Source organism: Pieris rapae, chromosome 8, assembly GCF_905147795.1.
Source record: "Pieris rapae chromosome 8, ilPieRapa1.1, whole genome shotgun sequence".
NCBI lineage: Eukaryota > Metazoa > Arthropoda > Insecta > Lepidoptera > Pieridae > Pieris > Pieris rapae.
Genome location: NC_059516.1, coordinates 4,861,646 through 4,876,703, shown reverse-complemented (window position 1 = coordinate 4,876,703; position 15,058 = coordinate 4,861,646). Strand labels below are relative to the sequence as shown.

Genomic DNA, 15,058 nt, shown 5'->3' with positions numbered 1-15,058 from the left:
GTGTAACTGGGTTCTTGTAACTACTACCCAGTTACACTAATGAACATGTACCTCGGGGTTGGTTCTTCGGAATCAGTTAAGAATATGCCACACGGCTGCTTCTGGTAAATCATAAATTACATAGATTGCATTAAAATATGTTTAAAACAGGATATTTATAGGATATTGAGGAGAAAATGAGGAGGCACTTTACGGCATGTTCAATACTAAATAAAAAACTACTTCACATGCAATTTCATTCATAAAATAAAAATAGGAAAGAATTCGGAAAGTACAGCGATAATCCAGCAACCTTGCGCCAGGGCCGGCGACATTCGTTCTCTTTATAGCGCGAGAGATGCGTGGGCGCAAGAGCTTTTCATGATTCGCTCAAAACAACGCGAGAAACAGCTCGATTTACACCAGTACTGATATGTTAGTGCGTTTCATGTTATGAATGTTACCTGTGAAAGTGATGCGGTATTTACAGTTTTGTTTGGTGTTGATGTACAGGTAAGTTTTCGAATTTTGAGGTTTTATTTATTTAGAAGTAAAATCCTAGTTAACGATTTAGAAAAAAATAATAAATACAATAATATCTGGCTGGGAGAAAATATAATATAATAATTCAATATTATTCTGAAGTAGAACGTTTAGGATTAATTATTATGAATTTTCAAATCAGTTTGTAATGTAGATTTTTATATATTTATTTAAAAGATTTTTGAGCATTCTTCGTCTGTGACTACATAATTAGCGATTCGTGACATTATGTTACTAACATAAACTTATTCAATTTATCATTTAGCAGAAACCGCGTTTTTTTCACTGTGAAAAAATAAACAAAAAAAAATGATTACTTTGCCGTTTTTACAAATAGATTAAGCTCAATTCGTTACATTTTAAAGTCTCATCAAGAAAATTAACTTCAAATTAGCTGATTTCCTGTTCCAAGACCTGACAAGAGCTGAAGAAATACAATTTATGTTATAATTTAAGTTGCCAAATCCGTGTGGGTAATTGTAAGTAGAGGAACGTATCACTAATACACTAATAAGTAACATTTTAGTATTTGTTAATTCTAATACAATGCTAGAAACGTAATAATATGTGAACTATGAGCACAATGTACTGATGACGGATGCGGGCCACTTAAACCTGTCTTCGACCTTGGGCCGTAAACCTGTGTTGTGATGTAAATATATAATTGCGCCGTCACTTTTACTTTAGTTGACCGTATGTCGAGGTTATTGTGCTTTCGTTTTTGCAGGTTTAATAAGCTCCGAATAATGTATGCGTTACATTGTTTTGGAAATTCGTAAATGTTCTCTTTCTTTAATTAAGACTAGTGTACTAAATACCAATTTCTTGTGTATGCAATGTAGTGTAGTGACTTAAACTTTTATTTTACTTACAAAAGCTTGCCATTGGCACTTATTTCGTAGGACTTATTGCAAACATAACAATCACGATGACTATACAAACTATTTATTACAAGCCTTCGTGTAACGGCGACACAGAGCAACTTTGTGAAATGTGAAACTTAAATTCAACATTAATTTTAACAAGTTCGAGCGAATCACCATAATTACCGCTGAAAAGCAGACGATACTCATTTTATTGGTGGCGTATTTTATTTCGCGGTGTATTTTAAAGTCAATTAGGACCGTCGACGTCTGTTAGTGGTCCGAGTTGCTGTTTGATTTGAAGTTTATACTGTAATGACACCCGCCCACGGAGTATTTATGTTGATATTTTATTTATCGACGTTTAATTTAATGTGGCTGTATAACCTTTTGAGGCGTTGGCCTCAGACATATGTATCTGTTTTGGCGTTATTGTTTTTTAATAGATAAGTAGGCGATCAGCCTTCTGGCCCGACACAGTAGAGTTTTTAGGTATAAGACATACCGGTTTCTTAATTTTGCTTTCTTTCACCGTACGAGCGTGTATTAAATACGCCACAGACCATGTGTGTGTAGTAAACAGCCGGGGATCGAATGTATGATCCAAAATTTAATTATAACTAAATTTTTACCTATTAATTTTACAATATAATTTTGTTTTTATGATATAATATATGATTATAATAATATATTGGGTGACCGTTGGTCTTGATTTGAATTTCTAGTAGCACCTAATTACCACAAAGAATTGTGGTAATTAGATGCTAGAAAATAAACAATAATTACAAGTGAATTCATTTTACTTTAAAACGCGCAGAAACAAAATATTTATATCTGTATACTTACAACCTTTTTTAAGATACCTATGATCGGGATTTCGTAGTTTAAATTACATTAATTTATTTATTGAAAGACACGAGAGTAGGTTCATAAAAATAACAGCAACATAAAAAATATACTAAATAAATGTATAGCATATAATTGAAATATAATATGTATGTGGCGACATTGTTAATTGACAAGCCATTGATACGTCATTCCACTTTCAAATCGATTAGCGTAATTATAACCCTACTGACGTTTCTACAAATATGATAATATGAATTATTAATGATGAATATAGTAATTAATACACTGCCACATTGGATCTTGCATTTAATTGTCGACGGTTATAGTAGTTTCAGGTTGAAATTAATACATTTCTTAAATATTTTACAAATTTATTCCATATCTTCCGACTTTATACATCTGCCGAATTACACACATTAATACACATAATAACACAATACAATAATAAAACTAATAAATAAAATTAATCATATAAAGTATTATTACTCTTTAAGCGTGCTTTCAATATAATGAAATAGTGCCATTGTCAGAAGGATATCATAAATGTATATAAGTTATTACTAGCTCGTAAAAGCCATTTTGGTAATTCTGTAGTTGCTTAATTTTACCGGAGTATAACTATGATATTTTTGTAGGTAGATATTAAATAAATAAGATTAGGGTTATAGGATGATAGTGTAGTGTTGTCAGTAGGCTCCGGCGGGCGATGATCATGTGATCCTGAGGTGTTCAAATCAAATCAAATCAAAATATCTTTATTCATATAGTTAAACATGTACACTTATGAACGTCAAGAAAAGCAAATTAAATTAATTGTAAATTTACATTTACAACCAGTTCGCAAGTCTGTTTTGGTTTGAACCTCGTGCGCCTATGGCCTCTCTATGTCCACAATTCGCAGATCTTGGATCATGGATCATGGGACCGCAGATTTATTTTGGATCGTCCGGTGTGGATGCGGCTATTTAACACTAACACGGTGAAGGTTCATTGTGAGGTGGAGGATACCTATTAGAAAAAGCAAATGATCACGAAACAGATTTAATAATTTGAGGACCCAGATAAGGTTGCAGCACTGGTTTTTTCTATGCTTATCATACTGATCGGTCCCTTTTCAATGCAATAACATTCACATAGACAAATAAATACTAAAAAAAAACGGATTCAGTTCTGTAGCAGAAGATAAGGTTTTTATCCAAACAGCGAATTCGAAGGAGCTCAAGCAGTTTATGATTAAACCATTATGTATGTCTTTTTGTCTTTGGTCAACAAATTTCTCTTTTGTTACAGAAATCTGGGCTCGGCTGTGTGTTTTTGTTTTCGGTGAGTTTAATAATTCTCCTACTACCTATATTATTATTAGTAGGTAATGATTTTCCTTACTCTACAAACTTTACAACCTAATCTAACTGAGATGAAACTGGAATTGCATAAAAAAAAATAAAAGATTCTTTATCTCAGGATTATCGCGAAGACCGCAATTGAATACTAACATTATTAGTAATGACTTTCCCGTTCGTATTCGCTATTGAACTCATCGCTGCGTGAAGACGTCCGAAGACGCAACATTGCGTGCGCACGCCTTCCGCTTCCGATGCTAAAGAGTCTCTCCGTAACATGCATATTATATGTACACTAGCGGATCCGACAGACGTTGTCCTGTCTACACGTCTTTAATTTCAAAATTTCAATTTTTAATAAGCCATTTTGATGAAAATTATTATTCAAATGTTATGACAATATCTAACGATCCAGCACATGGTCACACACGATATAACACAATGATAACAAAACTTTTTTTAAATTTCGGGACAGACTAAAATTAAAATTCGAATATTATTTAAAATTGGACACTGCGATGGTGGCGCCGTCTGTCGGATCCAATGTAAAACATTCCAAAATCAAAAACAACTAATAAATTGAAAATTAATTAAAAAAACATTGTCACAACAAAATTGTGAATCTAAACCATTCCCAGATCCCCTTGAACACACACAAAAAATTTCGTCTAAATCGGTCCAGTCGTTTAGGAGGAGTTCAGTCACATACACACGCACACAAGAAATATATATATTAAGATTTTTTTTTATAGAACGGGGGCAAACGGGCAGGAGGCTCTTTCAGTTTTGTATATGTTTACTATAGCACGTTAGTTATCTATAGTTTATGAAATGTACTATAACACACCGTAGATACTACCCTCTGAGGGTTAAAATCAAAAAAATCGTTTAAGCCCGTATTGGCCTGATACGCAATTTATCGTAAATAATAATCTTTATTTATTTTCTTACAAAACTTCATACATGATAAGTTACAAATATTTATTAATGTATGTAAATAATTGTCATTCTTCTTTTTAGGAATAATTATTGTTTATGTGAGACTAATGCCTGCTAAAGTTAGAGCACATGTGTTACAGGTCATCAGGCCTCCACCACTTCGGATCGACAAAAGATAATAAATAATAGAGAATAGACAATTATAAATTAAAAATAAATGTGCGTTTAAGGAAAAAATAAATAAACAGTAAACAATATGTATTAGGAATATGATTTACTTATTTCATCCATATTTGGATTACAGTAATTGACTGGCGCGCCAGCCTTATATGGGTTTTTACATTTGTTTTATTTATTGATCAAAAAGGCAAGTAGGTGATGAGCCATCTGTACCAACGTCGTTTTTGGGATTAATTATTGCCGGTTTCAAATACAAGACTTTCAAACAAACGACTTTACTGTTGGTAGCTGTACGCGTTCCCACTCTGCTTATATATTATTTTAGAATATTGTTTATTAAAACCTAAACATAACAATCAATGTTTTTGTTTTAGCGCAAATAATGATCCTATGGGAAGTAATAGAATTATTATAAATTATCATTACCACTAACGTCTCAATCGGTCAGTTATAAATGACCAGATGGCACGTCTTATATCTTAACTAAATATATTAATAAATAATAAATTGCAAGTAATTTTCTCCGAGACTACAGGGCGATGACACCTGTTAAACAGTGCCAAACTGTACTGATATATTGTTACGGCAAATTGTACACTAATTTATTATGACTAGCGAAATAATGTATCATACATTGTTTATTTCTCACGTGTATTAAATTAGAATACTTCCTGTTCTCTTATAACTTAATAAGGTTTTAGCCCACTATAATAATTGAAACCATAGACGCTATATCAGTGGTAATACTTAATTAACATGATATAATAATTTTAAATTGAGTAAATATTTTGTGTAGTTTTTATGTATACAATATAATTCGGTGAAAACATTGTACGAAAGTACAAGAAGCTTAGACTTAGTGATATCGAGAATAGAATTTACTTATTAAAATTAATATTGTGCTTCGAAACGTGTCATTTTTGTTTACCAAAGAGTTATAGACTATAGTTATTACGCGCGTCTTTACGAAAATTACTAATGTAAACTCCTTGGTGATAAAAACTTCTTGGAATTGCAAATAATATGTTCTAAAAGCAAATTGAACTTCGAACCTATTACATCTGTAGTTTCTTTGTTTTTGTGTTAATTTTTTTTTCAGTAACACACACAAACGCAGAGAAGCCATAGAAAACTACAATATTAGGTTTTTATTTTCACGTTTCTTAAACATTTAATAAAAGGGCAATGTGTATTCTCCTCTCAAACTGTATTGTAGTGTGGTGTTATCTTTATTGTTGTGTTTAAAATTAAAGCTAAAGTTCTAGGTTTAAAAGAAGTTAATTACTATATGAGAAAAAAATAAAAGTTTCTGTAATGAAGATGTAAACATGTGAAACAATTTGTGTAGTAATGAATTCCTTCAGTTTATAAAAGTTCTAGGTTACGTTTTGCGTTGGATTGGAGCCAACCATTCATATAAATTCATCTCGCGCGTGACGTCTGTTGAAAGCTCCAAAACGTCAGAGGCCAAGGACTCAAAAATTGCACATTTGTTACATTAACAGATCTTTGAATAAGATTTTATCGCTATTTAGGAAAATTCTAAATAGCGATAAAATTATGCAAGTATGAAACCAATTTCGTTTGACATTAAATTATTAGAGAAAAACGATATTTTGTAATAACTTTAGAGTCTATATTTGCTAGTTTCTAGTTTCTACCATAATTCATGATAAGCGTGTTAAAACGAACCAAACTAAATCGTATAAAACCATATTATAACCGTATTTTTAAGTGCTCTATATAATGTATAAATTTAACAATATGTATGTTATTTTTTAATTTTCAAACAACCGAGATGAACATAATTTTGTAAATTAAATTAATAAGATCTCTCGAATAAAATATATTCTTATAAGTAAAGCTAAATGTTTTTCTCACTTCTATGTTCTAATGAAGCCTTGATTTGATTTTATAACTTGTGTCAAAATGTCGAAACAATTCCCTATGTGTTAAATTTCGCAAGATTTTAGAGTGTCATCTAAGTAGTTGCAAGACATTGCCTCACAAAATTGTATATATTGTTTTAACAAAGATTTTCTAGAATCAGTGTTCTAATATTGAACATATTATCAAGAAAAATAGAAATAAATGATCTGTCATAAAAATACAAACACATTAAAAAATGGTCATAAATCACTTTAGCAACACTTTTCCAACTTTATTCAAAAAAAGTGTTTTCTCGTGGATTTTATGTATTGGGTAATATAGTTAACTGCGGAAGCTGGAAACTTAAAAAGTAATAAACTTCTTTAATACAAAGAAACGCTTGATTAAAATATGTATAATAAAACAAATCTCATTATTTACATCCTTCGTGGTCGCCGCCATTATAAAAATTATTTTCCTCTTACAAAATATAACGAGCGTTTCATATCGGTAATAATCAACAATAGTAGTTATCAAAACATTCTGAATTAGCATTCAGATTTCACGCCACACAAGAAGTGACGTCGCTATTTTATGAAGATAAGCGTAAAGCATTAGTTACAGGCACGTACAGGATCCGAATGGAATAATGTCTGAATAGACGTTTTGTTTGTAGAAAAATGCATTATGTCACGTTAAGGAAACTCATTTACATCTTAATCGCTTTAACGATTTTACAAGGTGCGATAAGAAGAAAGATTTTCTAGTACTAAATATTTCATTCGCCGTCGCGTATATAATCGCGTATAGTGGAGAAGGTACTGCGTGTAATTTTTACAAACAATGTTTGTTTTCATACAAACTACCAACCATTAGAAAAAAAACGTACTTTCTTTTCATCGATTATGATTGAAATACAATACAATTTTGTGGCTTAAGTTTCGGTCAACGACAGAAAGCCTCAATTTTAAGTTATCTATGCCGATGTATCAATTTAAAGTGTGTATTGGGACGGAAAAATTATAGTAGTATAATATGCGTTTCTTGTTAATTCTTGTTACTCGAAAACTCTCGACTTAAATTTCGAAATAGCACTTGAGATTTGCAAGGGAACTCATGGACATACTCTATTTGGTCAAAAGTTTGATATTATATTTATTTGTTTCTGTATCGTATGTTCGTTATTATTAATCTTTAGTTGGATGGAATTTGCCTATCTGGCACCAAGATAGTAGTGCTTTTTGGTGATTTTTAACCTTAGATTATTTCTGTCTAAGCAATAATAAAAAGTCGTCGAAAGGTGAACGTTTTATTCCACTTTTAACATAAGAATATCAGAAACATCGACTCCACAAGTGTGTCGTATGCAAAGACATGCTGATTTCCGCCCGTGATGCATACAAACAACCTCTATCAGTTCTACTTACACGGATGTGAACATCTAAAACGATCTTAATCAAAGTCACGACAGGGAAATTTGGAGAAAACAACGAAATTAGGAAAAACATATCTTGAATATTAATATATGCCATAAGTGTGTCTTTGTCCAAGTAAAGTTTGGTCATCATACAATCTAACTAAAAAGCGTTTCTATCACTGTTTTCAAATCTTCATTATTTGTTGGTATAATGTATTACAAATGAGATGCGGTATCGAAAGTTTATTATTTGATATCTGTAAATTACAAAAAAAAACCTATAAATAGGGTGATGAGCATAAAAAACAAAAGTGCGATTCGCAGTAGTTTATCTTACGGCAATAATAAAAACAAATAAAAAACCGTATGCCATTTTAATAGATTTACGGCAACACTTCGCTGAGCAACGCCAAAATTTAATAAATATAATTATTCAGTACGGGACTTTTATTGTTTTAAAAAATGTTTGTATCTGAATTCCGTTTTCTTTTATACGTGTACAGAATTCACATACATGATCAAATGTCGCTGTATGTCAGAAACTATCAAATACATGGGTCATGTGTGTATCTTCTAAATTGAGGTAACATCCTGCTTACACAGCAAGGTCAATGACACTGGAATGAAATATCCTATCCTAACAACTATATATATTTTAAATTTAGAAAAAGGCAACATTTAATTACGCAAATTTATTCGAATTTTAAATTATACGCAAACTATATAAAGCCTTTGGTGATCTGAATACAAAATGATCAACAAAACAAAATGACAATGGTCTTACAAGGTCAATAAAGGATTAAATATTATACCCGTAATAAATTAAGAATCTTTGTGAATTACGATTTATTTGAAAGTTTATTTTTATTTTAGGAAAAATACCTAGCTCTTGTGGAGGGCTCGGTTGCGCGTAAATGGTCTTCTGCGCTTCTCACCTTATAAATGATTGAATTTCTTGGTACTGATTTCCTGCTTGTGTGGAAGTAGAGTACTAAAAATATGTTTTTAGTTAATGTTTATATACAATTAGCATCACTTCACATCACATCATTGTCTATAGTTGTCGGTGGTTATGTGATGCTAAGTGATTGAAAGTAGATTAGGTAATTCATAGATAAAGACTATAAGAATAGCCAGATTTTAGTGAAAGTTTTGTTAGTATTTATAGGTATACAGATAATATCAACATTGCAATAGTGATGAAATATTGTTTATACTATCTGAATAACTGTAATCATTAATTGCAAAATATTCTCAGAAATTTTAACGAGGATGACTCTTGTAGCGTCAGTATAAAGGGTTATAAACATGAATTTCTGTTTAATTGTATATATTACAGATTCTATAGATTCATAAAAATAAAACCTTTTGCTTACTTTGGTATGCCTGGTTGCTACACAATAATCATATGACATTAATAGAAAAATGTAATTACAATGTCCATATTTCTACTTATGCCTACACCAGTGGTATTTAATTGGGACACTATAGCCTGTGATACAAACAAAATCACAATTGTAATAGAGATGTGTCACGGTCCTTAAAGAGAGATCGTACCAATTTTTAAAAGGCCGTCTGTTCTTCTCAATCTCTCGGCAGCATGTCCCTTGAGAGTGTCCATGGATGGCGGTATCACTTAACATCCTATCCGTTTGCTGGTTCTATAAAAATAAATATTATATTAGGCTGTTTACCTAAAACATCATAGCTGTTATATACTTTAAATATTTTACAGTAAAACGTGTTAAGTCGATTAAAAACGTTCTTTCAAATAATCATTATTCTTTACGTTGTGCTTCTTCGTAAATCACATTCAACAATCTTGCATTGGCTTGACATTTATCTAAAGTTTTTAGTGCGGTTAGTATGCTATAATAAATAAAAAATAGTTCTTTTGTTACGAACGTTGAATCGTTTTACTGTATTATATTCAATTGTGCCAAGATAACAAGTTCTCAGACTTCGACCTTGATGTTTTGTCACTCATGTCTAGGTAAAGGTCAAATTCTAACAGAATTATATAATTATTTTTTATTGTATATCATTATTTGAAGGCTTCTGGAATGTTAAATTATGTGACTTTGAGAGAATATTAGACCAAGTTGTCACGTATGCATTTAATTTGATTTACTTTTGAAAGCTTACTTTTATATTATTTTTTGTAACTTGTGACGCGCTTTTTCGTTACTGTAAGAGTAACGCACATGAAGAGAAATGCATTGGTGCCCTAAATGCAATCTTAGACTTAGACCACCTTTTTAAATCACTTTCAAAAAACTGACACGATTTGACAATGCAACGCGTTTATGACATTTCATACTGACAACAAACTTTACCCAAAAATATGTTTAAACGTAAAATATTACGTACAGAAGGTTGTGTTACAGAAGCAATATTATTTCTTTGAATTCACAAGTTTAATCTTCACGATCTAAAGACTAAACATTTCAGATTCAAAATTAAATTGCAGTAAACTGTTCTAAAATGTACTTTGACTTTTAAAAGAGTAAAAATGTAAAAGAGCGGAGAAAGAACCTCATTTCCGCTGAGTTTTTCAATACATTTCGTCTAAGACGTTTTAATTTCTCACATCACACCTCTGACAAAGAAATGCTTTTTAAAGCAATGTAGGTTACTTATGTAAATCTCCTTCTACTCATCTCGTATCTGTGGCTTATTTGATAAAGGACTATGCGTATGTTAAGGAAATGGGTGGATTTATTTTAATTTTATTTAACCCTGGAAAGATAATCATATTTTGTAATACGGAAAAGATAATCATGCGTAAAATTTACGCATGAATTTGAATTAGTTGTAGATTTAGGTTTAATAGTTTATTTAAATGAATTCTATGTTATTAGATATACTCATATATTAAATTAATTAATAATGCAGATAATTTGTTAAACTTCTTTATTTGTATTTAAAAAATAAACAAAACTTTAAACGTCTTCTATAAGTCAATAAAATAGTATAACACTGACTCTTCCTAATGAAAACTTATTTTTTATTCTAATAATCAGACTCATTTTAAGTAGAAAATCAACAGTAAGCTTTTCTTATAATTTAGGAACATACATTTACATAAAAGTAAGTTACAAACAGCTTTGGCACATATCAGTATTATGCTTACAACATATAACTTTTTTACATTTTTTGCAGGACGCATTTGCCTTTCTCCTTTTTTTAGAAGGGCAAAAAGAACAATAAATCCTTTTTTTTTGCTACTGGCTCATTGCTATAGTCTTCGGATGTAACAGGCACTTTAATTGGCAACATATTAGAGATTTTATCTCGCAAATATCTCTTCAAAGTAGGTACTTCTAAACGTCTACGCATAAACAAAGAAGACAGTCCCAAGCTAAGATTTTTCATAAATCTTTTGCGACTCAGAGGCTTTTCTCTTTTACGATTAACATTATGGCTGTAACTTACATATGCATTAATGCAGGCAATGTTAAGGCAGGCAAATTCCATAGAATAAAGCCATAGGCCATCTATTTGTCTTTCTACTACAGGACATCGGAGAACACATTTGGTCTAGCGTGTCAACGCCACCTTTTGTTTGATTATAATATATTATCATTTCTGGTTTGCCAGTACCTTTGTTGATAGTAGCATTCTCCTCACAAGATAATAACAAATAAACCATTTTTGCCGGTTTCGGTTTGTAGGAGACGAGAGTAAGGGGTCCGTCAAAACAAAACATCGATGTCCCCACTAGCCTGGAGGGACCGTTTTGTAGCTCTTCCGGTATCTCACGTTTGTTTGATCGTATGGTTCCCACAATGGTTAACTTATAAGGTTCTTGTAGCAAGCTTGTTGCCAAAGGGATTGAGGTAAACCAATTGTCTTCTGTTGCAAGGCTACGATCCTACGAAAGGCCGATGTGGAGAATGGTTGCTCAGTACCGCTTTGCTCTTCTAAGATATTACTTCCGCTTGGCGTCGGCTGTTCTTCTTGTATCTCGTCTACAAACCCTTCTTCTGTGTCATTCTGCACTTCATCTTCACTGTCGTGGTCCGCTACTTTACTGTCGGTGTCCTCACACGGAAGCATCATCACTTTGCATAAGAGCGGCCAGGATTTGGTGTTCGTTTAAATTGGTACTCCCCATTGTGTTATATATTTGCCTCAATATCTTTAAAAATGAAATAACAATATTAGTTATGATATAAAGTATTAAAAGTTACGAAACACAATAAAACTGTCATATAAGCCAAAATCATAAAAGTCACGATAAAGATAATCATGCGTAATTTTGACTCACTCGGTCGTTATATTTCAAAATCGGTGGCACTTACCTCATTGACACTTACGGCACGTGGCAGCTCCCAACGACGAATGAAATGTCCTAAACGCACAGCTATGGATTCGCGCTAATTAGAAAGTGAGAGCAATTTTTCGAAAACGCATGCGTAAATTTTACGCAGACTATCTTTCTAGGGTTAAGCCATTCGTTTCTCTTAGAAAATCTAACAGTGAAGAGCAGAAATTCAAATGAGTAGGAATGCCGGCTACAACACAATGTAACCTTTCTAAGCGTCTAAGAATTATAAAGAAAAAAATATAGGCTGCCATGAGATTTAAGCAAACGATCTTCTCCATATCAAAAGTACTTATAGTAGTAACGAAGATACTACTAGTGTGTCCTCGTATTGAAACAGCCGACGAACAATTTAGTCATTAACTTCCTCATAGGTAATTTGTCTCCATCCTTTTTTATTATCTCGAAAGCAATTTTGTAATCGTAAAGTTAATTTCACGGCATGATTATTATTCTCACCATTTTATGTCACTAAGTAATAAAGTACAGTAGGAACAATACTTTATTTTGAATTATAATTGAAAAATTAAAACGCTCCTAAAAACTACATGATATCAAAAAATATAACTTAATTAAAATAATACAGAAATATACTTATAATGAATAACACCTGCTTCGGTTTTTAAACGTTTAAAATGTCATCAATTTACGGACACAATATATATAAATGATCTTCAGTATATTTAATTAAATATAAAGCCATAAGTATTGTTGGCTTGTGGACCAAAAAATGGCGGATAAGACTAAATCAGTCTAATTAAGTTCTCATAAACTTTTCCAACAAAACATCAAACTACCTGCCAGTATATATTGGTAACGTCAAAGTGCCATTCTAAAAAAAAAAAAAAAAAAGTCAGCTAAGTACCTAGGTATGACGCTGGACACGAAACTCCGATGGAAGGTCCATGTCAAAAAGAACCATGGATGAAGAATTGGATCTCTGTACTAAATTGTACTGGTTGCTCGGAAGGCATTCCACTTTATCAGTAGAAAATAAATTACTGTTCTGCAAACAAGTCCTAACACCTGTATGGACTTATGGTTAACAGTTGTTGGGCTGTACCAGTAATAGTAACATCCAAGTTATCCAACGATTCCAAAACAAAGTGATCAGGAGAATAGTCAATGCACCCTGGGGGTCTAGTCAAAACGGCTTTACAATAGTGTATATAGGAAGTCGAAAACTAAATTTGTATGAAAATGACAGCTAGTGTCAGAGCAACTACTTTTTACAAATTTAGTTTTCGAATTTCTACATACACTACTGTTACGTTGTCTTGACTAAACCCCCTGGTACATTCGCAATTACGACCTCCATGTGGAGGACATCGCCACATTAATAAAAAAGATTGTTGGAGCACACGAACATAGGCTCCACCATCACGTGAATGTCAACAACCTTGACACCACGGGCCTAGTGAGAAGACAGAAAAGGACTACAAAAACCATTTGAACTAGTGAATTAGTGTTAGTGTAAGTTAATATTAAGTGCTAAACAATGAGTGATAAAATAGAACACAATAACAGAGTGTTCTCTCTTTGATAGAGACTGTAAGTAGTGTTATTGGACACTTACTTATGATAACAATACATTCTAGTAAATTAGTTTAGACTTAAAATACTTATTAGTCTTAAGTTAGGCTAGATCGTAATGATGTCTTAGTGAGGACATATGTTTAAAAAAAGAGTGTGTTATGTACATACGCGTTAAATAAAATCTTTTTGATTAATTTAATATTTATCGTTAATCACAACTGCATTTCAGTTATTTTTTTTTCCATACGCCAAAATAAGTATAACTTCAATAAAGTTTATCTAATTATTATTGCAAAATCAATGTGCCAAACTTAAAAGTTATCACGAGTATGAAAACCCGCAGTTATAAGTTTTGACAATATGTTGGGAGATTTATAAAAAAAAAATAGCGACATCTATCATTTGATAAAAACATCAAAAGACTATTTACTCAAATTTGCTATTGAGTCCGTGGAACATATTCATATCATTTTGATTTGGTATTTGCTAAATATTTATCAACTTCTATACATGTCAGTAAACAGTAAACGCATGTAACAGGAAATGGTTGATCGTAAATATTATTATGTCCATTTATATAATAAACGTACATTATACTTTATTCTCGTGCAACGAAGCGTATTTATTTGTACATTGGTGTCGTTACTAATTTATTCGTTATTCGTGCCGTACTCGACTACGATTCGCTTCTCTAGCCGATGCTTAAGCCACATAATAAAGTTTTTTTTTATCCATCTAGAATCAGCCTCGTGGAATTTAAATTTTATGGAATGATGGTATTTACGCAACGCAATTCCAAGATTTTTTTAACTAAACAAGCTTGCGAATTATTAAGGGAACCAATGTTTGTGTGGTGTTTAATCTTATAGACATTTTATATCAATATGTTTTTTTAGATTAGAAACTCAATGTTTTCGATTTTTTAAACTATCAAATGCATTCGGTAATGTCAGTACATAAATCGAAGTATTACAGAAACACTCAGATACTCCAATAACACAATAATTGTTTTCTTGTATTATCAGTGCGACGCATGATAGAGGAATATAAGAGAGTGACCTATTAGTGTAAGAGTGGATGGGCCCACTGCTTTTCTCAATGGTTCCGTGGAAGGCGACGATGTGTAGAGAGGAACGGTCCTTACTTCGAAAAACAATAAAAGTATTGGCAACTTTTTCATTAACTCGTTTTTCATTTTCTAAACATTTTTAGGGTT

General features: G+C 31.9%; 1 protein-coding gene across 2 annotated transcripts in view; it reads left to right on the top strand.

Moving 5' to 3' along the window:
* The first annotated feature begins 365 nt into the window (after positions 1–365).
* Positions 366–15,058, top strand: part of LOC111002809 (extracellular serine/threonine protein CG31145) — a 47,033-nt gene continuing 32,340 nt past the window's right edge. Inside the window, exons 1-2 of one of the 2 annotated variants that reach the window (XM_022273048.2) lie at positions 366–492; positions 3,525–3,557. In XM_022273048.2, coding sequence (XP_022128740.2) covers positions 437–492; positions 3,525–3,557 — 89 coding nt within the window. In that variant the 5' untranslated portion in view covers positions 366–436. The remainder of the gene's footprint in view (positions 493–3,524; positions 3,558–15,058) is intronic. The other variant, XM_022273049.2, reaches the window with a different exon arrangement.